We start from the raw sequence: 27939 nt of genomic DNA, 5'->3' as shown, positions 1-27939 counted from the left end.
CTTCCCATTCCTCCTTCTCCATGCCTTTCTCTTTCTGTCTAAATCAATAAAATAAAATCTTTAAAAAAAAAAAAAAAAGCACGCACAGCCCTGGCCAATTGGCTCAGTGGTAGAGCGTCGGCCTGGCATGCAGGAGTCCTGGGTTCGATTCCCAGCCAGGGCACACAAGAGAAGCGCCCATCTGCTTCTCCACCCCTCTCCTTCTTCTCTGTCTCTCTCTTCCCCTCCTGCAGCCAAGGCTCCACTGGAGCAAAAGTTGGCCCAGGTGCTAGGGGTGTCTCTATGGCCTCTGCCTCAGGTGCTAGAATGGCTCTGGTTGCAACAGAGCAACGCCCCAGATGGGCAGAGCATCGCCCCCTGGTGGGCATGCCGGGTGGATCCTGGTCGGTCGCATGCGGGAGTCTGTCTGACTGCCTCCCTGTTTCCAATGTCAGAAAAATACAAAAATAAATAAATAAATAAAAAAGCACGCACAAGGATGCCATTCTCCTGCTTAGGATTCTTCAGTGCCTCCCACTGCTCTTAAGTAAGTCACTGCTGTCTCTACTAGACTTTTCAATATTCTTTCACCTTCCTTTCAGCACTACCTAAGTTTGTGTTCTTTGGCCTCATATTAAGGTTACTTAATAGGTATATTTGTTTCTCCACAAGATAATGAGACTGTCTAATTCACCTTTGAGTTTCTAATACACTATATATAGGTATTTATTTCATGTTTATAGTTGAATGTTCTGAATAAATTTTATTAATTCCAAGTAAAGAGTAACATATTTTACATATTTTGGAACATTTGTGTTGCAAATAGATTTAAAAACATAATAATAAAGGTTTGGTCCTAAAGGGAAAATTCAGTTTTTTTTTGTTTTTTACAGAGACAGAGAGTCAGCGAGAGGGATAGATAGGGACAGACAGACAGGAACAGAGAGAGATGAGAAGCATCAATCATTAGTTTTTCGTCGCGACACCTTAGTTGTTCATTGATTGCTTTCTCTTATGTGCTTGACCACAGGCCTTCAGCAGACTGAGTAACCCCTTGCTGGAGCCAGCGACCTTGGGTCCAAGCTGGTGAGCTTTTGCTCAAACCAGATGAGCCCACGCTCAAGCTGGTGACCTCGGGGTGTCGAACCTGGGTCCCAGTCTGACGCTCTATCCACTGCGCCACTACCTGGTCAGGCGAAAAATTCAGTTTTTAGGAAAATTGCTTGTGAGGAATTTTGTACTTCTCAGGGATGCTGGGTACATGGGATATTTTATCTGGCGCTTTTCAAGTTACCTAGCATCTTTAAAAATGTAGAAAATGATACCTGCCTTGCTCATTTCATGAGCTGTGGCAGAAACAATTTGTTCAGATAATGTGTTAAGTGCTTTGTACACGAAGGATTATAGTGATGAGATAAGTCAAGGATATGGCTGAAGTGTGCTTGAGAGAGCACTGGATTTAGAAGACTTGAGGTCTGGCTTTGCAACCTTGGTGGTTTACTTTGAGGCAGGTATTTTCTTCTTTCTGAGACTTAGGTTTCTAGTCTATAAAATTGGAATAGACCTGCTTGGCTCTTAGGGTTCTTTGGTGGAATGGGATCAATTGAATGTGAGACATAGCCTTCCTTAAATTCTTAAAATCTGTTTGGATGTTAGGGTATTTGTTTTGTTTTATCATGGTATTTTAGATACTATTCTATTTTACTTTACTTTTTAGTAACATATTGACAAATTTGATTCTTGAGTCGATCTAGCATCTATTTATTTTTTTAGCGAGAGAGATACATAAAGCAAGAGAGACAGACAAGCAGACAGACAAGAAGGAAGAGAGATGAGAAGCATCAACCCCTAGTTGCAGCACTTTAGTTGTTCATTGATAGTTTCTCATATGTGCCTTGACTGGGATGTGGGGCTTCAGTCAAGCCAGTGACCCCTTGCTCAAGCCAACTACCTTTGGGCTCAAGCCAGTGACCATGGGGTCATGTTGATGATCTCAGGCTCAAGCTGGGGACCCCCCGCGCTCAAGCTGGTGAGCCTGCGCTCAAGCTGGTGAGCCTGCGCACAAGCTGGATGAGCCCACAATCAAGCTGGTGACCTTGGGGTTTCAAACCTGTGACCTTAGCATCCCAGGTTGACACTCTATCCACTCAGCCACTACCAGTCAGACCAATCTAGCATCTATTTATAAACCCTGCCACTGTCAATATTTTTGTTTGTTCATTTCTGTTCGTGGTTAAAGGCATCCTGGTGTGGTAGAAGGAGAAATGAATTTGGAACCATAAAGGGTCTCAGTGATGTGTAAGGAAGTGGAGACATGGAAGTTAAAGGGGAAGGTTGGGGAAGGAAGATAGAAAGGGACAGAAGATGAGAGATGTCATCTAAGTTTTGTACCTACGTAGAGCCTGTTAGAAGCAAACCAGATCTGGGGCAGAGTCCCTGTTCTCCAAGCTTATATTCTGAAATCACAAGTTGTCTCAAATCAGCAGATTTTGCTCAGGCATACAAAAATATGTCGACCTGGAACGCTGAGGTCGCTGGTTTGAAACCCTGGGCTTGCCTGGTCAAGGCACATATAGGAGTTGATGCTTCCTGCTTCTCCCCCCCTCTCTAAAATTAATAAATAAATCTTTTTTAAAAATTGTAAAATGTTTGTCTCAGGCAGGAGGTAGCAGATCCTCAGCAAAGTTGTCACATATTTCAGCATAAATATAGGGTGGGAATACCTGACCATTAAGGTGTCTTTCAATCTTGAGATTCCATGATTTGTTGACCAGGTATAGAAAGCTGTTTTATTTTGGCTTTTTAGACTAATATAATTATAAATTGCTATTTTTTTTTTACATTTATGAAACCTGTAGATTCCCTGAGTATAGCAACAGTCACTTTCATTGTGCCCCACGCAAAGCTGGTATTCCCAGTTCCTAAGGACTTCCTCCTTTCATCAGGATTAATGAAGCACCCACATACGCCTTGCTTTGAGGATAACACTCACAGGATAACACAGTGCTGGTTTTTTAGAGGACTTGATTTTTTTTTTTTTTTTGAAAGGAAGACCTAATCAGTGAAGTTTTGAACAGATTCTAAGGAAATTAGTTTTATTGCAAGATTCTTGTTCTGTTGAGGACGGTGTGTTGGAGAGTCATGGGAATTGTTGGAGGTACTTTAGCTATTCTCTAAGCCAGTCTCCTTTTACTGGTCCCAAGCTAGGGGGAGTGATTGTCTAGAGTTACAAATTTAGTAAAGGTGGTAGTGAAGATCCAGAGCCTCCAAGGGCTTCCAACACAAAATCTAGTGTGTTTTCTACCACTAGCAAGACTCTCCCGGAATTGCAAATCTTTACATTAAATTGTTCCCACTTCAGTTTCTTTTACTTTTGACATCATCATTTCTATGTTTGTGAGCAAACACTGTGCTAGATATGTTACTTGTAGGGAACAGAGTCATTTACTCATCTGCAACAGTGAAACAGGGTGACCTGGTTCTTAGGTGTTTTGTAGAAAGACCTTCTTGAGGGAGAATTGAATAGGGCCTTTTGGACGTTATAATGAATCCTCTCTGGGTTTTTATTTGCCTCTGCTTTTCTCCCCGGGAAACTGCAGGCTTACCAACACTGCCTCATTATTCAGTCACTACCCTCTAGAGAGGGAGAATGAGACCTGATAAATAAGCCTCAGGTCAGGGTTCTGAAACAGCAGCTCTTCCCTCTAGCCAGTGGCGTTTCCCCAGCCTTCTTTTTCCATAGCTTCTCACCTTTGAGATAGATACAACATCCCTGTTAGTAGGAGACTCTCTTTCCATGCTTGCTGCTCCAGAGGAGTTTTTAATATATTTTTTTAATTTTTAATTTTTTTTATTATTTTTTATTATTTATTCATTTTAGAGAGGAGAGGGAGAGACAGGGAGAGAGAGAGAGAGAGAGAGAGGGAGAGAGAGAGAGAGACAGAGAGAGAGAGAGAGAGAGGGAGAGAGAGAGAGAGGAGAGACAGAGAGAGAGAAGGGGGGAGGAGCTGGAAGCATCAACTCCCATATGTGCCTTGACCAGACAAGCCCAGGGTTTCGAACCGGCGACCTCAGCATTTCCAGGTCGATGCTTTATCCATTGTGCCACCACAGGTCAAACCTCCATGATTCTTTAAGAGCAGTAGAGAATAATGTGGAAACCAGATAGACAACTTCTACTTATGTGACTAAGCCATTTAATTCCTGAGCTTCAGCTTTCCTCATGTTTATTTTTATTATTATTTATTTACTTATTTACTTATTTTTGAGAGAGACAGAGAAAGGGACAGATAGGGACAGACAGACAGAAGGGGAGAGAGATGAGAAGCATCAGTTCTTCGTTGTGGCACCTTAGTAGTTCATTAATTACTATCTCATATGAGCCTTGACTGAGGGGGCTGCAGCAGAGCAAGTGACCCGCAGCAGAGCAAGTGACCCCTTGCTCAAGACAATGACCTTGAGTTCAAGCCAGCGACCTTGGGCTTCAAGCCATTGACCTTTGGGCTCAAGCCAGCAACCATGGGGTCATGTCTGTGATCCTAGGCTCAAGCTAGTAAGCCCCTGCTCAAGCTAGTGAGCCCACACTCAAGTCAGATGAGCCTGTGCCCAAGCCTGACCTTGGGGTTTTGAACCTGGGTTCGCTGCATCCTAGGCCAACACTTTATCCACTGCGCCACTGCCTGGTCAGGCTATTTTATTTTTATTTTATTTTTTTTATTAAGTGGGAGGTGAGGAGGCAGAGAGACAGACTCCCACATGTGCCCCAACCTGGGTCCACCTAGCAAGCCCCCTTTGGGGCATTGCTCTGCCATATGGGGCATTGCTCTGTTGCTCGGCAACTGAGCGATTTTAACACCTAGGCGAGGCCATGGAGCCATCCTCAGCGCCCGGGGTCAGCTTGCTCAAACCATTCGAGTCAGGGCTGTTTGGGGGGGGGGAGAGAGAGAGAGAGAGAGAGAAGTGGGAGAAGGAGGGGTGGAGAAGCATATAGTCACTTCTCCTGTGTGCCCTGATCAGGAATTGAACCTGGGACTTCCAAACGCCGGGCCGATGCTCTACTGCTGAGCCAATCGGCCAGGGCCTGTCCTCATCTTTAAAATATAACTGATAAAAAAAAGTATAATGAAACCTACCTTATAGGTTGTTCTGATGATTATTAGATGAGATGACCACATAAGAAGATGGACTTGCCTGACCTGTGGTGGCGCAGTGGATAAAGCATCGACCTAGAAATGTTGAGGTCACCGGTTCGAAACCCTTGCCTGGTCAAGGCACATATGGGAGTTGATGCTTCCAGCTCCTCCCCCCCTTCTCTCTCTCTGTCTCTCCTCTCTCTCTGTCTCTCCCTCTCCTCTCTAAAATGAATAAATAAATAAATAAATAAATAAATAAGAAGATGGACTCTGGGGACACACCCACTTGGGCTCAAAATTTATCTCCAACACTTACCAGCTATGTGGCCTTTAGGCAAGTTCTTTAATTTTCTAATTCTCAATTTTCTTTTCTGGAAGATAGAGGTAATCATAATATTTGGATTATTGTGTCATTGGGTTATTGTGAGGATTAAATAAAATAAAACATGGAAGTGTTTAGCTTAGTGCCTGGCGTATACTAAATGCTGATTAAATGTTAGGTGTTAATTACAAGAGTAACAGCAATGACAGCGGCAGAAGAAAAACTTCAAGGCATTGATTGCATAGGACAGTGTGGATCCATGAGAGGGTTTTTCCTGCCATCTTTCTGGGAGAGGTCCTGTAGGGACTGAGAGAGCTCTCAGTAATGGTAATATATATTAAAATCTATGACACATATTTTAAACAGGAATAATAAACACCCATGTACCTATCAACCAGCTCAGGAGATACAATATTCCCAAGACTCTTTGAAACACCCTGTGTGAAACATCCATCAACTCCCTCCAGCCTATATCTGAACGCTATTTGGAATTTTTAGTCATTTGTGATTTTCCTTTTCTTTATAACTTCCTTCTGTCTTTTTCACCTTCCCCTCCCTTTTAATCCCCCTTCTCCCCACTTTTTAAAAAAAATGGTTTTATTGGGGTGGTCAGATTATGTGTTATAGAGTTGTTCACCTGAAACCTGTATGATTTTATTAACCAATGTCACCCCAATAAATTCAATTAAAGATTTAGAAAAAAAGGTTTTACCTCTCCTATCCCAGTCTTTTGGGGACGATGAGCAGGGGCTGTGGAATAAGGCGGGAGCCATGTGGCCTGCCTACTGCCTAGCTAGGCTGGGAGGAGGAGGGCTGGGGAAGTTCTGCTGTCACAGGAGGGGAGTGGTTGGCTGCACTGTGGGGGGGGGGGGGAGGGCAGGGCTGGAGAAACTGCCAGGCTTCTTGAGCTGTCCTGAGGAGAAGGCCCAGAAGCTTGGCAATTTTGATGGAGAGGTTCCAGAGGACAGTTCAGTCTCTCTGTCTGACACTGCACAATTAGAAGCTGTTGCCTTGAGTTGAGAGCCAAGGGAGGGTAGGGGGTGAAAACCATTTGGATTCTTTTGAGACACAGTATCAACTCTTGCATGTGCTAGGGAGCTTCAGGATTGACTCAATGCCAGATGAGGCCAGGAAATTTTAGCAGACCTGCCTCCTGTTTTTACTGTATACAGTTTCTGCAGTGTTGATTGTGCCGGTCATTAAATTATGTTTACCACTTTGCTTTTCTGTAACAGCTTTGGTTTTTGTTTTGCCTGTGCTTTGCTTTGGTCATGCTTCTTTGAATAAGAACTTCCTTTCCACCAGCCCTGGATTGGTAGCTCAGTTGATTGGACCTCATCCTGATGCACTGGGGTTTTAGATTTGATCTCAGTCAGGGCGTGTGTAGGAATCAGCCAATTAATGCATAAATAAGTAGAACAACAAATCTGTTTCTCTCCCTGTCTCTCCCTCCCTCTCTCTCCTCCTTCATTCTCTCTTTCCCCTTCTCCCCTTCCTCTCTAAAATCAATAAGTCAAATAAAAAAAAAAAGAACTTCCTGCCTGACCAGGCGGTGGCATAGTGAATAGAGCGTCGGCCCGGGGTGCAGAAACCCAGGCTTGAAACCCCAAGGTTGCTGTCTTGAGTGCAGGCTCACCGACCTGAGTGCAGGGTGCTGGCTTGAATGTGGGATCATAGACATGACCCCATGGTTGCTAACTTGAGCCCAAAGTCATTGGCTCTGCTGTAGCCCCCGGTTAAGGCACATATGAGAAAGCAATCAATGAACAACTAAAGTGCTGCAATGAAGAATTGATGCTTCTCTTCTCTCTCCCTTCCTGTATACCCCTATCTGTCCTTCTCTCTGTCTCTCTCGCAAAAAAAACCAACAAAACTTTTTACCACTAGTGACTATAGTTGATCCTGTAGGAGTAAGCTATAGGGTCTGGGAGAAGAAACGGGGCCATGCAAGGTCTGTGCAGCAGTGGGCCTTGTTCTGATTCCCTCCACAGTACGCCATGACTCACCACAGTCATTCTCTGGTGGACAGAAGATTGAATTTGGAACAGATTCAAGGAGCCTTAGTGTGCTAGGTGTTATGGGGAATCATGGAGAGAGAGATGGAATGGGTTGTGCCCTTGCGGAATTTACACTCTAGACAAGGCTTATGTGCATCTCTAGTTAAAGCAGTATAAATGCCAAATGCATAATGTAGACACACTTAATACATGGTTATTAAAAGTAAATTCAAATATATGTGTGTGTGTGTGTGTGTGTGTGTGTGTATAATATATATTCTTCTTTTCTAAGTAAGGGGAGGGGAGATAGACTAGAGAGACAGATTCCCCCATGCACCCCAACTGAGATATACTCGGCAAGATGCTCTGCCCATCTAGGGCTATGTTTACAACAGAGCTTTTTTTTTTTTTTTTTTTTTTTTTTTGTATTTTTCTGAAGCTGGAAACGGGGAGAGACAGTCAGACAGACTCCCGCATGCGCCCGACCGGGATCCACCTGGCACGACCACCAGGGGGTGACGCTCTGCCCACCAGGGGGCGATGCTCTGCCCCTCTGGGGCGTCGCTCTGTTGCCACCAGAGCCACTCTAGCGCCTGGGGCAGAGGCCAAGGAGCCATCCCCAGCGCCCGGGCCATCTTTGCTCCAATGGAGCCTCGGCTGCGGGAGGGGAAGAGAGAGACAGAGAGGAAGGAGAGGGGGAGGGGTGGAGAAGCAGATGGGCGCTTCTCCTGTGTGCCCTGGCGGGGAATCAAACCTGGGACTTCCGCACGGCAGGCCGACGCTCTACCACTGAGCCAACCGGCCAGGGCCAACAGAGCTTTTTTTTTTTAGTGAGAGAGAGAGAGAGAGAGCAAGCCAGACAGGGACAGACAGGAAGGGAGAGAGATGAGAAGCATCAACTAGTAGTTGCAGCACTTTACTTATTCATTGATTGCTTTCTCATGTGTGCCTAGACCAGAGGCCTCCAGCTGAGCTACTTACCCCTTGCTCAAGCTAGTGACCTTGGGCTTGAGCCAGTGACCATGGGGTCATGTCTATGATCTCATGCTCAAGCTGGTGAGCCCGCACTCCAGCCAGATGAGCCTGCACTCAAACTGGTGACCTCGGAGTTCAAGCCTGGGTCTTCAGCGTCCCAGGTTGATGCTCTATCCACTGCATCACCACCTGGTCAGGCACAACCAAACTATTCTTAACGCCTGAGGCGGAATCCCCATGGAGCCATCCTCAGCTCCCAGGCTGATATGCTCGAACCAGTGAGCCATGGCTGTGGGAGGGAGGGAGGGAGGGAGGGAGGGAGGGAAGAGAAGAGGTAGGTAGAGGTAGAGGTAGGGGTAGGGGTAGGGGTAGGGGTAGGGGTAGGGGTAGGGGTAGGGGTAGAGGTAGAGGTAGAGGTAGGGGTAGAGGTAGGTAGAGGTAGAGGTAGGGGTAGGGGTAGGGGTAGGGGTAGAGGTGGTAGAGGTGGTAGAGGTGGTAGAGGTGGTAGAGGTGGTAGAGGTAGAGGTAGGGCTGGAGAAGCAGACGGTTGCTTCTCTTGTGATCAAACCCTGGATACCCACATGCTGAGCCAACCAGCCAGAGCAGTAAATTCAAATAGAAGCATATAGTATAGAAAGTTTCCAACAATCCAACTCTTCTTCAAGATAGTCACTATTATCTGTTAAGAAATATTTGAGGAGTTGAAGGCCCTGGCCAGTTGTCTCAGTGGTGGAGCGTCAGCCTGGTGTGCAGGAGTCCCGGGTTTGATTTCCGGCCAGGGCACACAGGAGAAGTACCCATCTGCTTCTCCACCCCTTCCCCTCTCCTTCTTCTCTGTCTCTCTCTTCCCCTCCCGCAGCCAAGGCTCCATTGGAGCAAAAGTTGGCCCGGGAGCTGAGGATGGCTCTATGGCCTATGCCTCAGGCACTAGAATGGCCCTGGTTGCAACAGAGCAACGCCCCAGATGGGCAGAGCATCGCCCCCTGGTGGGCATGCCGGGTGGATCCCGGTTGGGCGCATGTGGGAGTCTGTCTGACTGCCTCCCCGTTTCCAACTTCGGGAAGATGCAGAAAAAAAAAAAAGAAAGAAAGAAAGAAATATTTGAGGAGTTGAAATTTGAGCTGGACCTTAAAATCCAGAGAGACCTACTAATGGGAGGAAAGCAAGCATCCTGAGGATCCAGTTTCTTGCTCCAGATGGATCCAATCTGCTCTAGGGAGGAGCACCCCCACTAGCTTCCTCCACAAATGGTGAGCCAACTTCTGCTTGGACATGTTGATGACAGGGGATGAAAAGGGCCCAAATAGGAAATTAACCTTTGTTAAGCACCACCTTGAACCTGATGTGCTATATAGTGTTGGGCACCTTATAGATGCTGTTGAATTTATCCTTATCACAACATTATAAAATAGGGATCTTCATTTTTATTTACAAACAAGATACTGAGGCTCAGAGGTTACTTGCCAGTGTCACATAGCAGCAAATCAGCAAATGGTATAGAGTTCTGCCATTCACTAGCTGTATGATTTTGGGCACATTATTTCATCCTTGGGGATCGGTTTCCTCATCTCTAAAGTAGAATAAAAGTATCTGTTTCACTAAGGGAGTTCCTCAGATTAACGAGTTAACACATTAGGCCAGTAGAATAGTACCTAGCACATGGTGTGCACTCGGTAAGCATTAGTTGCTGTTTATTATACCTGTTTTTTCTGTTGTTCTAACATGACCTAAATCATCTCACCACTTAATTTAATTCTATATATGGCCTTTCTGTCCTCCCAGCCATCCCTCACACTTTCTTCTCCTTTACAATTTCTCCCTCTGCTTCTAGTCATTCCCTTCTCTTCACCCTGTCTTCAGAATGTCTCTCATTCTCCTTCTTTCCGTTCTCTTTTACCTTACCCTCCTTCATGTCCTCATTACCTGTTTCCTGTTTGTTGTGGCAGCCTTCTTACCCACCTCCCTGCTGCTAGTCTCATTTATTTATATATACCAGAATAATTTCTTCTTTATTTTTTTATGTTTATTTTATTGTTTAAGAGGAAGCGAGAGAGGGAGAGACTGGAACATTGATCTGTTCCTGTATGTGCCCTGACCAGGGATCCAACCAGCAACCTATGTGCTTCTGGACGATGCTGTAATCAACCCAGCTAGCCAGCCAGGGCTCAGAATAATTTCTTCAAGTACAGTTCTCATCGTACCATATCTCTGTGTTAAAAACAGCAAGCTAAGCATTCAAGTCTTTATTTGATTTCTTGGCTTAAAGTTCAAGATTCTCTAATTCATCTTCAGGTCTGTTCCTTACTGCTTTTACACCTCCTCTCTGCTTTCCCTATTTCCCCACTCCTCTCTCCATCTCTTATCTGGGGAAATCCTACCTATGTGTTTTAAGATCCAGAATAAAATATCACTTTGTTTACTTAGTCCTTCCCTACTCTCAACTGGTTAGACTTTTAAAAATCTTTCAATGGGAGTTACTATATACTGTCCTGAAATATAATTTTGGAATCATATTTCTTTTCCTTTCTTTTTTTAGAGACAGACAGAAAGAAAGGGAGAGATGAGAAGCATCACCTCGTAGTTGGGGCACTTTAGTTGTTCATTGATTGCTTTCTCATAAGATGAGCCTTGACAGGGGTGGGGGCTCCAGCTGAGCCAGTGACCCCTTGCTCAAGCCAGCGTGGAGTCATATTTCTTATCTCTTGTGGAATTATAACCTATCTCAGTGTAGATGATGGGCTTAATTCATCTTTGTATACACCGCACAGTGTCTGAATAATAGTGCCTTGCACATAATAGGTGCTTGATACATGTTTGTGGTGCAAGTGAAAGGAAGATGAGGGGGTTCCTGATAACTTGTGGGGTTCTCTCATAGTCTTGGTGAGGGTCATTGTTCAGTGGGTGGAAACGCTACGTTTTTTTTTTGTTTTTTTTTTTTTAAGTCAGACATCTTTTCTTTTTGGGGCATGTAGGAGAGGCAGAGCTTGCAGGTTCTGCCGATGTGTCCCAGTGACTGTGTTTGTTAAGGGGCTCCAGCCAGTGCCTGCCTTACTAGGTCCCATGCCTTGGCCCCTCAGCCCCTCCCCACAAATGCTCAGCGGAACAGGGGATTAGGTTCTGGCAGCACAGCTGGGATTTTGGCGGCCATTCCACAGTCGACAATAGCACGCAGCCACCTAGACAGGACAGCGCAGGCCTGCACTGCAGGCCCACGGTCTGCCTGGGCTTCTTGTTTGAGTGGTCGAGGAGGAGGATTGCAGCATCCTGGCCTTGCCACGCAGAAGGTATGGGCTGGAGAGAGTCCCTCCAGGAATGGGCTTGGGGGGTGGCCATTGTCCCAGGGCAGGCGGTGCCCACAGAAGGAGGCAGGCGCTTTGTGTGTGAGCGGCATGTGTGTGCTTAAAGACATGGCCCGCCCAGGAGCCAGCAGGAAGCTGCTCCCATTTAAAAGGGCCTGCATCTGGCTGGCTCTCCAAAGCCTCTGTTCCCGGGTCTTCCTCCCTGCCCTGTTTGCCGCCAGGCAGGGGCTGATCTAATCATCAGGGCAGCTCGTGGCCTGCCCTTCCGTTGCTGGCCAGAGAGATGGACAGGCTGTCACTGCAGTCTTAGGAGAGCGAAGGGGGAGTGCCCAGATGATATCAGGTTTGTCAGGCCGGCCACTGTGAGTGTGTTTTGTGTGTTTATGCCACAGTTTGCCTTGGCTCTTGCCACTGTAGCAATTCAGTGTTGTCCGCTGGCTGGTGCCTCCCCATGCGTCCTATTCTCTTGTTTGTGGGCCAACCTTTCACTGGCCCTCCTCTCCAGTGCGCCCCTCCCTCCTTGCCCTGACTGCCACCCCTCCCCCCTTGCTGAGAGTTCCCTGCTTCTCCGTGGCTCCCAGATTGCGGAAGCTTGCTGTGCCTTTAAAGAAAGCAGACTCCTGGCTGTGACGCACTTCTGGCTGTCAGCCAGGAAGATCGCTCCTGCCAGGCTGACTGAGAAGAAAACCAACAACTTTTCTTTTGTGTGTGGGGTTACTTTCCACTAGCCACCCCCCTTCCTCCTCTCCTTTCAAGATTTAAATGCTAATGGCGGATTAAAACCTGTAAATACGTTTGGCTTTAGGAATCTGGTAAGGCCCTCCTGCACTGAGACTTTCTCTCCTCACTCTCTCTCGGGGGTTTTTGTTCAAACATGGACGAGGGGGTGCGGTGGAGTCTCCCCCCTCACCTCTCTTTCCTGCGCCATCCTTAAAGGGGAGGGAGAGGAGAGGGAGAACAAGTAAACACTCAGAAACAGGCGCTGAGAGCAGAGCTTGCCAACATCCGGGAGTTGGCGCCTTTCAGAGCAAAGGGTTGCTTTCTTTCCCCCTCGCGTAGATGTCAGCGTGTTTTTGTTCAGGGTGGGGGAAAGCGTGTGCGCCTGCACGCTGAGCTGTACAGACAGCTCAGGAGAGCTTCTCCATTCCCAAGTGAGGCCTGGGTGTGTGCGCAGTGGTGGGGAGTGAAAAGCGTTCATTTTTCAGCTGGTAGGGACCAAGCTGTGTGAATATAGCTGTGGGGGCAGGTGCTGATGAACTGCTGTAGTGGGTGTGGATATGTGAGGGCATATGTGCATGCATGTGCAGTATATGGTTGAAGGCACCAGGCCTGGTTTAATTGCAACCCTTTTTCCCACGTCCTTCTGATCTGGACCCTGCAGAGCATGAGGGGAAGGGAGGATCAATAAGCCACTTTTGAAGAAACCAGGGAAATCTTGACTTCCCTTGCAATTCCTACCTAGTTCCTAGCCAGGGCCTTGGCGCTCTGGGCCAAATTCAGAAGGGGTGGTCTGTGTGAAGAGGGGGAGGCCTGAGCCCAGAGCATACGTCTAGCAAGCTGATTTGCCCCAACCTCAGGAGTGCAGAGAAACCCTTTGGACTTGGATGAGAAGGCTTACTCAGGACTCCTCAGGAGTTGAAAAGGATTGTGTTTTTCCCTCCTTGGCTTTTCTTGCAGTTGCTGGTCTTTGGGCCTTTTACCACCTCCAAGCCAGGGTATACACCAGCAAGATATTTCATATTCTTTATATGAGTTGGCCTGTGGCCACATAGTTTGACTTTTGCCGAGCCTCTCTGGGGCTCAAAGTGAGTTATGGGTGCCTGATTGCCTGTGCCTCCTGACCTGTCCCTCCCAGAGTCAGAGGAATTCCAAGATCAGGGTGTTCACTCTTTAGATACGGGGTCTCCCAGATGGTGGGAGGATCCTTTTTAGGAAGGTGTACAGAGCATGGAATTCTTTGGGCTGCAGGCAGGCAAGGCTGTCAGGGTAAGTGGTATTAAACCTTGCCATTAAGCACAGATGGGATAGCCATTTCCCTTATGAGCTGTGAGCCTGTGGGCCTTTGGAACCTTGGTGTCTGGTGGAGGCGGGGTTTGGGGAAGGCAACTTTGAGGTGGGAATTTGTGTGGGCTTTGGGCCCTGAACTTATGGGGGTGGGAGCTAGCACCTAAGAGAATGAGGGTTCAGTGGAGGCTTGAGGTGAGAGATCAGTACAGTTTTGCAGTTCTCTGGGACCAAAGGTCACTTTGGTGTTATCTTCAGGCAGAGCTGGTGTTCAGGCAGTCAGTGGCAAAGAGGCAGTCTCCAAAGGAGCTGGCACCCAGGCTAGGGGGGCAGGGTAAGGAGAGCAGTGCTGCCACAGCTCAGACCTATGGCCTTCGGCCTATCATTTGGTCAGCCCTTAAAACTGAAGCTTTTCCAGAACAGACCTCAGAACTCAGCAACCTGACCCTCTCGTCCTGGTCCTTGCATCTGAGCAGGTGGTTTGCATTAGCTTCAGCTATGGCAGGAAACTGGCTAGGTTTTTAACTCTTTAGGAGCTAGAAAGGATGCATGCTAGGTGGCTGTGTGTCTCTTGAGTGTCTTCTTGTCCTGATATATTTTCAATGGAAACATAGAGGGTCACTCTAAATGTGGAAATTGGTCCTGATGGTGGAGGAGCTTACATTGTATCAGTTTTGAAAATGTAGAGAAGATGCAATGCCTTTAGTTTATAAGGTAACTAACTGCTTCTGGTTCCCTCTGAGGTCAGGGGAAAGAACAAACACTTGATTGGCTCTCTGAAGCCTCTGTTTTAGATTCTGGGGCTCTTTTTTGCAAAGAACCAGGTAGGTGAGAGCACTGAAGGTGCACTCAGAGGGCCTACATTTGGGATTCTTTTTTTTGTTTATTTGTTGATTGGAGGTAACAGGATGCCTATTCGCATTGGGGTGGATCTTAGGAGATACTTCTCTGAAATGGTTCCAGGCTACAATTGTGGGGATCTGTTTTTCCATCACTATCACCCAGTCTTCTGGGTGGGGCCTGCCTCAGATTTCAGGGGAGGTGGGGAGGATGGTGCTCTAGCTGGCAGCCCTCCGGTTCTAAGCCAAGTTCTGCTTAAAGCTGTAGTACGAGGGCAAAGGACTAGCTGTGCCACCAGCTCCAGTCATTCTTACTTCAATTTACCCTGAGAGGAGTGACTGATGGGACTGTCCTGAAAGTTCTCACCTTGGTGTCTTGTCTCTGATAAAGTGCCCCTCTGCAGGCTTCTGAGGCTCCTCGTGTTGAGGACTGGATTCCTTCTGTTTCTGTGACTGGGGAGCGTAATAGAAGGCTTTTGGCCTTGACACCAGTTTTCCTGAGCGGTGGAACTAGATTTAGATAGACTCCCCTGGGACAACAGACGGGTTGTATGTTTTGCCTCTGAGATGAAGGGAAGAGGTTGGTTAAACCTCAGGTCATTTTTAGTAGCACAGCTGTGGAACCTCTCAGAGGGGGCAAGCTCTACTTCCAGTTGCAAATAAAATTTATGACTGGAGTTTTGGGCCTCATCAAAGGACACAAGTTTAGAGACAGCAGTTGGGGATGAGGGGGAGGTGATCTGGGCCTCATTTCTCTTGTTTCTGAATAGCTTAGACTTTTTTTTTTTTTAAAGAAGCCCAGTCAAGCATTTGACCATTGCCACCTTTACCACAAGGGCCAAGCATGGTCTTTCTAACTTTAGACTGGCCAACCACTAGAAAAGCCTTTTAGCAGTACAGTAATTAAGGCCATCTGCCTTCGACCTTGCCTGGCTCCCAGGAGCTAGGCAGTTAGTACCCACAAATATTCCATCCTTGGTGAAAATCATCCAAGACTGAGGAACACATAGGTCTCTTAGTTTCTCTACCCTCCTGAGAGCTCCCTTAACCACTTCATTTGGTAGTGCCGAAGCCCAGGTGAATGGGCTCATCCAAGACTGACATTGGTATGACAGATGGAATCATGTTGGGGTTTGCAGGGTCAGGAAGCAGTTGTAATTAGTGTTCAGTTATACAATAGTTAACATTTAATTATTTACTCTTCATCCTGCTGTAAGGCCCCCGAAGGCAGGGACCATATCATTGTCTCCCGTTTCAGGTACTTTTGTTGTGTACTCTCATCTAGCTTCCAGCACAGGATGAGCACATGTAAGGATTAAGAAAATAACCTTTTTTTTTTTTTTGTATTTTTCTGAAGCTAGAAACGGAGAGAGACAGACAGACTCCCACATGCACCCAACCGGGATCCACCCGGCACGCCCACCAGGGGGCGATGCTCTGCCCACCAGGGGGCGATGCTCTGCCCCTCTGGGGCGTCGCTCTGCCACGACCAGAGCCACTCTAGCGCCTGGGGCAGAGTCCAAGGAGCCATCCCCAGCGCCCGGGCCATCTTTGCTCCAATGGAGCCTCAGCAGCGGGAGGGGAAGAGAGAGAGACAGAGAGGAAGGAGAGGGGGAGGGGTGGAGAAGCAGATGAGCGCTTCTCCTGTGTGCCCTGGCCGGGAATCAAACCCAGGACTTCTACACGCCAGGCCGACACTCTACCACTGAGCCAACCGGCCAGGGCCTAAGAAAATAACCTTTTTAATTGTTGATAAACAGAGTATACTAGCATAGAAAGAGCTAAGGGATTTATGTTTGTCTTTCCCCTACTAGACAGTAAGCACCTTAGAGACAAGAATGGTGTTTTTCTATCCTCAACACCTTGCATACAGAAAGTATTTAGCAAATGTTGGTTCCACAGAACCCACACCTTGGATGTGATAATATGTGGGTAGAGTTATAGGTGATGTGGTTCTTACCTCTCTTGCTCTTCCTTGTTAGATAGTGAGAAACCCAGAACCTAATGCAAGAGGTGGTGGGGACTGACAGGTCCCATGGAGATTTGTGGGAATTGTGGAGGCTGCTAGGAGGTTTGGGGAATATTTAGTTACTAGGTCTGTGGTCTCTAAGCAAGTTGGCAAGTAGATGTCCAATTCCCAGTGGGAAGTAAAGTTGAGGTTAAGAATACCAGGACAAGTATCTAACTTTTTATTAAATATCCTATTGGCTCTGTGCCACGATTGGCTTTGGCTTTACCAAATCCCCCATTTGAGTCATGTCTTTGCCATTTCTATGGAGGCTGTAAGATTCAGAATTTGGAGAAGTTTCTTCAAGGACTTAGTTATTATTGTTAAATAGGTAGAATTTGGGTACCTGCAGAAAGAGCCAGTAATCAACCTTTCAAACTTTTCAAACTTAGGTCAGTCTGGGAAACCATGATTGTTCTATGTTTTAAGGGTACCATGTCCCAAAGAGTAGGGTTGAAGTCCAGCTTTGAATTTGTTTTTCTTTGTCTTTTTTTTTTATGTCAGTCTGAAGTGTGCTGTCTTTTCTTTTTAATTTTTTGTTATTGGTTGATTTTAGAGAGGATGAGAGAGAGAACCATTGATTTCTTGTCCATTTATTTATGCATTTATTGGTTGTTTCTTTTTTTTTTTTAGGGAAAGGGACAGACAGGGACAGAGATGAGAAGCATCAACTCGTAGTTGTGGCACCTTAGTTGTTCATTGATTGCTTTCTCATATGTGCCTTGACTAGGAGGCTCTAGCTAAGCCAGTGACCCCTTGCTCAAGCCAGTGACCTTGGGCTCAAGCCAGCAACCTTGGGTTTCAAGCCAGTGACCAGGGTATTATGTCTATGATCCTATGCTCAAGCTGCTCTCAAGCTGGTGACCTTGGGATTGCAAACCTGGTCTTTGACGTCACAGACCCATGCTCTGACCACTGCGCCATCGCCTGGTCAGGCCATTGGTTGTTTCTTGATGGGGGATCAAACCCGCAACTTTGTTGTGTCAAGATGACACTCCAGCCAACTGACCTACTCAGCCACGGCCTGATTTTGTATTTTCTATGGAACAGAAAAATTATAAGTTTTATATTAGTTTTGATGTATATTCTCAGCTCTCTAAATAGTACCTTGGTGGTGTGGATTAAGTGCCAAGTAAAGATGGATTTATTTAAGTGTTCAGAGCCACCAGTAAATAGAACTGTTTCCCCTTCCACCTTCACTATAGATATTTGATATAATTAACTGCTCTTCTTCTTTGGGTCTCAGGTGCATTGGGGTGACGGTCAGGTATCACCAAGATGACACTCCATGTCACCCGGGCGGCTGCACTCCTTTCTTGGGTGAGTGGACGACTTCTTTCTAAACTTCTCTTGGGAGGGGTGGGAGAGTTTTCCAGGAGCAACAGCTCTGGAAATAGTTTGCCTTTGCCTTTCCCCTTATTTTTTGACTTTTAATATTTCTGACGATGTTGATGCTGACAGTGGTGCATGACTCTACTTGTGTAGGTTATAAGAGGCTTTCCTAAGGTATATTATGTATAACATATTCCCTTTCTGGGAAGAGTTGCTGCAGGATGGCATGGAAACCCATTCTCACTTGCTCCCTGTGTATTTTTCTGACTAAAAGGGTTGGCACTGAACTTCACTGACATGCAGGGACTTTGGTCTTCGAAGATCTTTAATTGTAGGGCAAGCTTCTCCTTGCTCTATCTGCTTCCATTATCCTCTTGTTGCCTTCTTGATTACTTCATCAGAATCCTGCTAGGTATTTTTATATATTTTCTGCTCAAGACAATAGCAAATGAAAAACATAATACTGAGCACTGGGAATTTAAAGCTACAAAGAAACCAAAGAGGCCATGGAATATAGTGATGACAAGCATGGGCCTTGGAGTCAGACAGTCTGGCTTAGAGTCATTGTTTTGGCCTGTGTGACCCAGGGCAAGTTACTTAGCCTCTCAGCGTCTCATTTTAAAATTGGAAATAAATGTGCGGGGGACCCGGGTTCGATTCCGGCCAGGGCACATAGGAGAAGCACCCATTTGCTTCTCCACCCCCACCCCCTCCTTCCTCTCTGTCTCTCTCTTCCCCTCCTGCAGCCAAGGCTCCGTTGGAGCAAAGATGGCCCAGGCGCTGGGGGTGGCTCCTTGGCCTCTGCCCCAGGCGCTAGAGTGGCTCTGGTCGCGGCAAAGCGACGCCCCGGAGGGGCAGAGCATCGCCCCTTGGTGGGCAGAGCTTCGCCCCTGGTGGGCGTGCCGGGTGGATCCCGGTCGGGCGCATGCGGGAGTCTGTCTGACTGTCTCTCCCCTGTTTCCAGCTTCAGAAAAATTAAAAAAAATAAAAAAAATAATAAATAAAATAAAATAAAATTGGAAATAAATAACAACAATACCATGGGGGGTTACTATGAGAATACTGAGATAACATGTGTAAAAAGCATGTAGCACATGGTCATACATACAAACCATTTAGCCTAGTATCTGACTAAAAAATTCTTGAAACTTATAATATTGTCTGGGCATGCTGTTTGGTACAGGGTATTTCAGTAGTCACTTGATTAATTAGTCAATTAAAGAGCCAACTTTAAAAAAAAATTGTAGAGCCTGACCTGTGGTGGCGCAGTGGATAAAGCGTCGACCTGGAAATGCTGAGGTCGCTGGTTCAAAACCCTGGGCTTGCCTGGTCAAGGCACATATGGGAGTTGATGCTTCCAGCTCCTCCCCCCTGTCTCTCTCTCCTCTCTCTCTTTCTTTCTCTCTGTCTCTCTCTCTCTCTGTCTCTCTCTCTCCCTCTCTCCTCTCTAAAATGAATAAATAAAATAAAAATAAAAAATTTAAAAAAATAGTAGAATATTTTAAAGGAAAAGAATTTTTAATTTCCAAATAGAGTGGATTTAATAAGGAATGTCTTTAATCACTATCAAATATCTAGTCAGGAGATAGGTATTTAAGAATGCAAAACATGCATTCTTAGTCTTCAGTTTCTGAAATAAATACAAATTTTAGTTGTATAGTATAAAATGGGGTTTTAAATATTTATGTTTGATATATTTACATTACCTTTCAGTGTTTTATATTAAAAACTATGTCTCTTCCTTCTTCTCCTCTCACCCCTGAAAAAGTTGGTTGGGTTTTGGGGTACCATGAGCTATGTCTCTAGTTCAGTGGCTTATGTGAATATTGGGGATCATTTAGCAACATTAATTTTTTTTTATCTTTTGTGTTTGTTTTGACAGAGCCAGAGAGAGTCAGAGAGAGGGATAGATAGGGACAGACAGACAGGAACGGAGAGATAAGAAGCTTCAATCATTAGTTTTTTGTTGCACATTATGACACCTTAGTTGTTCATTGATTGTTTTCTCATATGGGCCTTGACCGCGGGCCTTCAGCAGACGGAGTAACCCCTTGCTTGAGCCAGCGACCTTGGGTCCAAGCTGGTGAGTTTTTGCTCAAACCAGATGAGCCCGCACTCAAGCTGGTGACCTCAGGGTCTCAAACCTGGGTCCTCGGCATCCCAATCCGACGCTCTATCCACTGTGCCACTGCCTGGTCAGGCTTTAGTTGTTTATTAATTGCTTTCTCATATGTACCTTGATCGGGGTTACAGCAGACTGAGTGACCCCTTGCTCAAGCCAGCGACCTTGGGTCCAAACTGGTGAGCTTTGCTCAAACCAGATGAACCCACGCTCAAGCTGGCGACCTCGGGGTCTCGAACCTGGGTCTTCCGCATCCCAGTCCGACGCTCTATCCACTGCGCCACCTCCTGGTCAGGCTAGCAACATTAATTTGATCAGTTTATCTCTTTATTTAGGCTGTAGGCTTTTTTTTCCCTTTTTTTTTTTAGAGAGACACAGAGAGGGACAGACACACAGGAAGAGAGAGAGGAGAATCATCAATTCTTTGTTGTGGTTCCTTAATTGTTCATTTATTACTTTCTCATATGTGCCTTGACTGGTGGGGGGCTACAGCAGAGCAAGTGACCCCTTGCTCAAGCCAGCGACCCCACGCTCAAGCTGGATGAGCCCATGCTCAAGCGGGCAACCTCAGGCTTTCGAACATAGGTCCTCTGTATCCCAGTCCAATGCTCTGTACACTAAGCCAGCACCTGGTCAGCCCCTAGGCTTTTTGTTTTTTTTTTGTATTTTTCTGAAGTTGGAAACGGGGAGGCAATCAGACAGACTCCCACATGCGCCCGACCGGGATCCACCCGGCATGCCCACTAGGGGGTGATGCTCTGCCTATCTGGGGCATTGCTCTGTTGCAACCAGAGCCATTCTAGCACCTGAGGCAGAGGCCATAGAGTCATCCTCAGCGCCCTGGCCAACTTTGTTCCAATGGAGCCTTGGCTGTGGGAAGGGAAGAGAGAGACAGAGAGGAAGGAGAGGGGGAGGGGTGGAGAAGCAAATGGGCGCTTCTCCTGTGTGCCCTGGCCGGGAATTGAACCCGGGACTCCTGCACACCAGGCCGACGCTTTACCGCTGAGCCAACCGGCCAGGGCCTAGGCTTTTTTTTATGGTGACTACTACTATTATAGAGAAGAGCAGAGGCCCTGGCTGGTTAGCTCATGGTAGAGTGTCAGCCCAGCATGTGGAGGTCTCTGGTTTAATTCTCAGTCAGGGCACATAGGAGAAGCAACCATCTGCTTCTTCACCCTTCTCCCTTCCCTTCTCTCTCTGTCTCTGTCTCTCTGTCTCCCTTTCTCTCTCTCCCTCTCCCACAGCCATGGCTTGATTGGTTCGAGTACATCAGCCCCAGGCATTGAGGATGGATGGCTCTGTGGAGCCTCCACCTCTGGTGCTAAAAAATAGCTTGGTTGCGCCTGACCTGTGGTGGTGCAGTGGGATAAAGCATCGACCTGGAACACTGAGGTTGCTGGTTCGAAACCTTGGGCTTGCCTGGTCAAGGCACATATGGGAGTTGATGCTTCCTGCTCCTCCCCCTTCTCTCTCTCTCTCTCTCTCTCTCTCTCTCTCTCTCCCCCCCCCTCTAAAAATCAATAAATAAAATATTTTTAAAAAATAGCTTGGTTGCAAGCATGGCCCCAGATGGACAGAGCATCAACCCCAGATGGGGGTTGCTGGGTGGATTCCAGTCAGGGCACATGTGAGAGTCTGTCTCCCTTGCTTTTGCTTGGAAAAAAAGAACAAAAAAAGAGAAGAGCAGACAGAAGACTAGTTTTATTTAACAGCAGATACTTGTATACTTTTCTAAAAAGTCACTATGAACATGCATTAAAATTAAAGTATGGCCACATAGAATTTTTCAATTTAAACAGATTAGGCAGCTAATGTTTGTTAGAATAGTTGTTATGAACATACACAGGTGATAATTATAGCTTTGGTTTTAAAAAATGACCTACAGAAAAAAAAAGACTATAAAGAAGTACATCAAAAACTAAAAGTAGCCTGACCAGGCGGTGGCGCAGTGGATAGAGCATCGGACTGGGATGTGGAAGACCCAGGTTCGAGACCCCAAGGTCACCATCTTGAGCGCAGGCTCACCTGGTTTGAGCAAAGCTCACCAGCTAGGACCCAAGGTCGCTGGCTCCAGCAAGGGGTTACTCGGTCTGCTGAAGGCCCACGGTCAAGGCACATATGAGAAAGCAATCAATGAACAACTAAGGTGTCGCAGTGCGCAATGAGAAACTAATGATTGATGCTTCTCATTTCTCTGTTCCTGTCTATCCCTCTCTTTGACTCTCTCTGTAAAAAAAAACAAAAAAACTAAAAGTATAGAAGGTATTAAAATACTCAAATGAGTGGAAATTTTTGGTTTTCTAAATTTTTAGTGATTTATTTTAATGTAAAAATAAATTTGTTTTATTTAACATGCAGCTTGAAATTAATCTGTACCAGCAATTATAATTAAAACGTTATTATAAGGAATAAGGAACTTTAGATTTGATAACCTTCAGCAATCCCAAAAGCCTGATAGGCAGTTTTGTTTGTTTAATTTATTTTTTAATTTATGTGTTGACATGGTTTCAAGTGTCCCACTCAATATCACATCTACACACCCCATCATGTCCCCCCAAGCCCCATGCAGAGTTTCTATCCACCCACTTTGTCCCACCCTCCCCTTACCTCCGCTCCCCCTCTCCCTCTGGCTATTGCTACCCTGTTGTCTGTATAAACACATATATATATATATTTATATATATATTTTGGTTAATCCCTTCACCTTCTTTGATTCAGTCCGCTCTTTCCCCTTCCCTCTGACAGCTGTCTATCTGTTCCCTGTGACCCCAATAGGCAGTTCTTGAGTTCTGCCGTGAGCTGGGTCCTCACTCACATGTTTAATTCCCTGACTAGAGATGAGAGAGCTCCTTCACTTCATCAACCTTCCACTGGTTTCTTTTTTTTCTTCTTCTTCTTTTTCCAAGTGAGAGGAGGGAAGGTAGAGAGCAGACTCCCGCATGCACCCTGATCGCAATCCACCTGGCAACCCTCCTTTGGGGCTGATGCTCTGCCCATCTGGGGCCATGCTCCCAACTGAGCTATTTTTAGCGCCTCATGTACAGGCTTTTTTTTTTTTTTTCTTCATATTTTTTCATTTTTCTGAAGCTGGAAACAGGGAGGCAGTCCGACAGACTCCCGCATGCGCCCGACCGGGATCCACCTGGCATGCCCACCAGGGGGCGATGTTCTGCCCCTCTGAGGCATCGCTCTGTTGCATCCAGAGCCATTCTAGCGCCTGAGGCAGAGGCCACAGAGCCATCCCCAGCACCCGGGCCATCTTTGCTCCAATGGAGCCTTGGCTGCGGGAGGGGAAGAGAGAGACAGAGAGGAAGGAGGGGGGAGGGGTGGGGAAGCAGATGGTTACTTTTCCTGTGTGCCCTGGCCAGGAATCGAACCCGGGACTCCTGCACGCCAGGCCGACGCTCTACCGCTGAGCTAACCTGCCAGGGCTCATGTACAGGCTTTACACAGCCATTCTCAGTGCCTAGGGCCAATGTGCCAGAACCAATCAAGCCATAGCTGCGAGAGAGGGAAGAGAGAAAGAAAGAGAAGGAAGAGAGGGAGGGGTGGAGAAGTAGATGGTCACTTCTCCTATGTGCCCTGACCAGGGATCAAACCCGGGACTTCTACACTCCAGGCTGATTCTTTAGCACTCAACCAACTGGCCAGGGCCTCAATGATTTCTCATTTGAGAGCAAAATAATGCACTGAAAAAAAATACATTTTTATACCCATGAAAGAAACTATTGCTGGATTATTACTTAATTGATATGAGATGAATCTAGATTCCTTAAGTGACTTTAAATTGGTTAGCTGATGTCAATTTCAGATTTGTTAGTGAACAAGCTTTCATAGCCCTGTAATACTTAACTATATTGCAGGTAATAAAGGGAGATGGTTTTAGGATGCTTAAGTCTTAGAAGTTTTTTCATTTTTAGTAGGTCCAAGAATCTTGGTCTGGAGTATTCAGAATCTTGCTAGAAATTTTACACTGGCCTTTCCTGACTAGATTAAGTTGTTTTCAAAATTGGTATTAATACATTGTCTTTAAGAGTTCAGCGAGAGGTCTAGCCCTTGCTGGTTGGCTCAATGGTAGAGCATTGGCCCAGTATGTGGATGTCCCGGGTTCAATTCCCGGTCAGGGCACACAGGAGAAGCGACCATCTGCTTCTCCATTCCTCCCCTCCGCCTTCTTTCTTTTTCTCTCTCTCTTCCCCTCCCATCACCATGGCTGGATTGGTTTGAGTGCATGGGCCCCAGGCACTGAGGATGGCTCCCTGGAACCTCAGCCTCAGGCAGTAAAAATAGCTCAGTTGGGAGCAGGTACCAGATGGGCAGAACATCAGACCTAGAGAGTTGCTGAGTGGATCCTTTTTGGGGTGCATGTGGGAGTCTGTCTATCTCATCTCTCCTCCTCTCACTTGGTAAAGAAGAAGAAAAAAAAATGACTTCAGTGAAAGGCCATATTTTATATTCGCACTTTTTAAATTTTTTAACTTATTTTAACTTAGATCCATCTAGAAGTTGTTTGTAATATAAAAGTATTTAACTGAAATTAATACTATTATTTCTGTAGCTGAATCATTGATTTTTTTTTTTAGTCCTCTGATTCTCCATTGCATGAAGCTAATATAACAGCTAAAAAGTAGAAGTCTTGCTGGATCTACTTCATTATTTTAACTTTATTAACCATAATAGTACTTTCATTTTGTGCTTTTATTTTATAATGTATTCTTTCATCCATAATCCCATTTGAACCTACACTGGTACTTAAAGTAGATGAGGTAGGGATTACATCCATTTGGCAAGTGACAAAATAGGCACAGAGAAAAAGTTGATTACAAAGGTTTATGGCAAGTTTGTGGAGGAGATGGACCCAAAATCCTTGTCTCGGGGCTCCCAACCAGTGCCTTTTAAAAAGCACGTTTATAAATAATAGAATCTTATTTGCATATAACCACTATGCTGAAGTTGTTTTTTTTTTTTGTTTTTTTGTTTTGTTTTGTTTTTTTACAGAGAGAGAGGGATAGATAGGGACAGACAGACAGGAACGGAGGGAGATTAGAAGCATCAATCATCAGTTTTTAATTGTGACACCTTAGTTGTTCACTGATTGCTTTCTCATATGTGCCTTGACCATGGGCCTTCAGCATGCTGAGTAACCCCTTGCTCAAAGCAGCAACCTCGGGTCCAAGCTGGTGAGCTTTGCTCAAACCAGATGAACCTGCGCGCAAACTGGTGACCTCGGGGTCTCGAACCTGGGTCTTTCCGCATCCCAGTCCGACGCTCTATCCACTGCGCCACTGCCTGATCAGGCTATACTGAAGTTCTTTAAAATACTTGGTTAATCAGGCTAAGTCTCCGTCCTCCCGCAATCTTGTACATATGATTGATGATTGATTGACTTAGCAAAACCCTTCTTTCCTAAGGTAGTACAAAGGGAAACTTCAGTTTGGTTAACATGGTACCTCTGAAATTCATGAGGATTTCCTGTAGATGACCACATATGCTTGTTGAATAACCCATGTACCTGATTCATTTGCATTTGACTTCTGGCAAATTTTCTAGTAGTAAAGACTGATTTAGACAGATGCTTGCCTAAACAAAGAAAGGGAACAGGGGATTGAATCAGAATTAATGAGTTTTTCTGTATAGTTCCAAGTTCTTTCTCTTCTTCCTCTTCTTAAAAATGATCTTGGCCCTGGCTGGTTGGCTCAGTGGTAGAGCATTGACCTGGCGTGCAGGAGTCCCGGGTTCGATTCCCGGCCAGGGCACACAGGAGAGGCGCCCATCTGCTTCTCCACCCCTCCCCCTCTCCTTCCTCTCTGTCTCTCTCTTCCCCTCCCACAGCCAAGGCTCCATTGGAGCAAAGTTGGCTGGGGCGCTGCGGATGGCTCTGTAGCCTCTGCCTCAGGCGCTAGAATGGCCCTGGTCACAACAGAGCAATGCCCCAGAGGGGCAGAGCATCGCCCCCTGGTGGGCATTCCTGGTGGATCCTGGTCGGGCGCATGCGGGAGTCTATCTGACTGCCTCCCCGTTTCCAACTTAAGAAAAATACAAAAAAAAAAAATCTTGTTCCTCCATAATTTCCACTCCTCCATCAGCCAAAGTTTATTTCTGGTAGGAATTTTAAATATGTATTAATAACAAGATTTTATATCTGTAGGAGTGTATAAAACTTAATTAATATTCAAAATGTTTCAAATATATAGCTCACAAAAATTAGGGGATAATTTATAGCTTCATAATCATTTTGAAATATCCCCTAATTTTTGTGAGCTGTATATATATTTCAACATTCAGGAGACATAAAGGACTACAATGTAAAAAATTTGAACTATAAAGGGTTATAATGTAAACATTCAAGAGATACAAAGGGCTATAATGTAAAAAGCCTTTCTTTTTCCCACCTCTGATTTCTAGCCCTCAAATTCCTTTCTCTGGAGGCAATGGTGTTACCAATTTGTGTATCCTTCCAGACTATTTTATACCTAATTATATTTAAAATATACCCCTAGTGCTTTCATTTTCTGTAGTCTACAACTATAGCCACTCACAATGATCAGAGAATTGTCAACAAGAAGGGAGAAGAATGAACCACAGTGCTTCTGACACTTCTGATGGTTTTACTGGGCTCTTCCCTTTGTCTCACAGGTGAATAGTCTCCATGTGGCTGACTCTGTGGAGGCCTTGCAGCAGCTCCAGGACTGCAGTGTTTTCATCAAGATCATTGATGGCATGTGAGTGTGCACCTCATCCCTCCCCAGCCTCAAGTGAAGCTGCTTGCTGGAGTAGGGACTGCAGTTGCTCTCTTTCCTCCGTAACTGCTGTGACCAGAAAGCATGGGCAGGATTGAGTATCATAAGCCAGTGTGGGGCCCAGAGGAAGAATGCATTGATCTTACCCTTCAATCACTATGGTTCTTTGTGGTGAAATTTCACTCTTGGCCTGACCTGTGGTGGCGCAGTGGATAAAGCGTCGACCTGGAAATGCTGAGGTCTCCGCTTCGAAACCCTGGGCTTGCCTGGTCAAGGCACATACGGGAGTTGATGCTTCCAGCTCCTCCCCACCTTCTCTCTCTGTCTTTCTCTCCTCTCTCTCCCCCTCTCTGTCTCTCTCCCCCTTTCTTTCTCCTCTCTAAAATGAATAAATAAAAAATTAAAAAAAAAATAAAAATAAAAAAGAAATTTCACTGTTGTCCCACCCTAAGGCTTTCATGTTCTTGTGCAGAAGAGCCTCCCAGTCCCTATGCTCTCACAATAAATATTCTGAGTCTGCCCTGCCCTGGGGCTCCCTGTTCTCTTATCTCAATAGGAGTCTTCTACAGCCCTTCTTTTGTGACTCATCCTTATCTCACAAGCCCTCTTTACAACCTGTAGGGTCAAGAGGAAAGGGGAAGTTCTTACATTTAAGAGAAATTACAGAACTTAAAAATCACATCTCTAACTTGTTAGCACAGTACAGATACAGGCTTTCTAATCCCTTATAGCATTTCTGTTGGTTTTCATCTGTCTCATTAACTTGCTTTGTGAGGCTGATTAGCATTTGATAGGCTGCTTGCTGTCCTGTAGGTTTCTAGTTTGGGCCTTTTTTTTTTTTCTTTTTTTCTGAAGCTGGAAACAGGGAGAGACAGTCAGACAGACTCCCGCATGCGCCCGACCGGGATCCACCCCGGCACACCCACCAGGGGGCGACGCTCTGCCCACCAGGGGGAGATGCTCTGCCCATCCTGGGCATCGCTATGTTGCGACCAGAGCCACTCTAGCGCCTGAGGCAGAGGCCACAGAGCCATCACCAGCGCCCGGGCCATCTTTGCTCCAGTGGAGCCTTGGCTGCGGGAGGGGAAGAGAGAGACAGAGAGGAAAGCGCAGCGGAGGGGTGGAGAAGCAAATGGGCGCTTCTCCTGTGTGCCCTGGCCGGGAATCGAACCCGGGTCCTCTGCACGCTA

General features: G+C 46.1%; 1 protein-coding gene across 7 annotated transcripts in view; it reads left to right on the top strand.

Annotated features, from left to right (window-relative positions):
- The window catches only part of NUMA1 (nuclear mitotic apparatus protein 1), a 98655-nt gene that overhangs the window by 35690 nt on the left and 35026 nt on the right, over positions 1 to 27939 (top strand). For 3 of the 7 annotated variants that reach the window (XM_066367472.1, XM_066367436.1, XM_066367455.1), the window contains exons 2-3: positions 17802 to 17875; positions 26646 to 26731. In XM_066367472.1, coding sequence (XP_066223569.1) covers positions 17834 to 17875; positions 26646 to 26731 — 128 coding nt within the window. In that variant the 5' untranslated portion in view covers positions 17802 to 17833. Of the gene's footprint in view, positions 1 to 11559; positions 11690 to 11897; positions 12048 to 12336; positions 12517 to 17801; positions 17876 to 26645; positions 26732 to 27939 lie in introns of those variants that run through there. The other 4 variants (XM_066367483.1, XM_066367429.1, XM_066367465.1 and 1 more) reach the window with 3 other exon arrangements.

Source organism: Saccopteryx leptura, chromosome 1 (assembly GCF_036850995.1).
Source record: "Saccopteryx leptura isolate mSacLep1 chromosome 1, mSacLep1_pri_phased_curated, whole genome shotgun sequence".
Taxonomy (NCBI): domain Eukaryota; kingdom Metazoa; phylum Chordata; class Mammalia; order Chiroptera; family Emballonuridae; genus Saccopteryx; species Saccopteryx leptura.
This window is presented reverse-complemented; position numbering and strand designations above follow the sequence as displayed.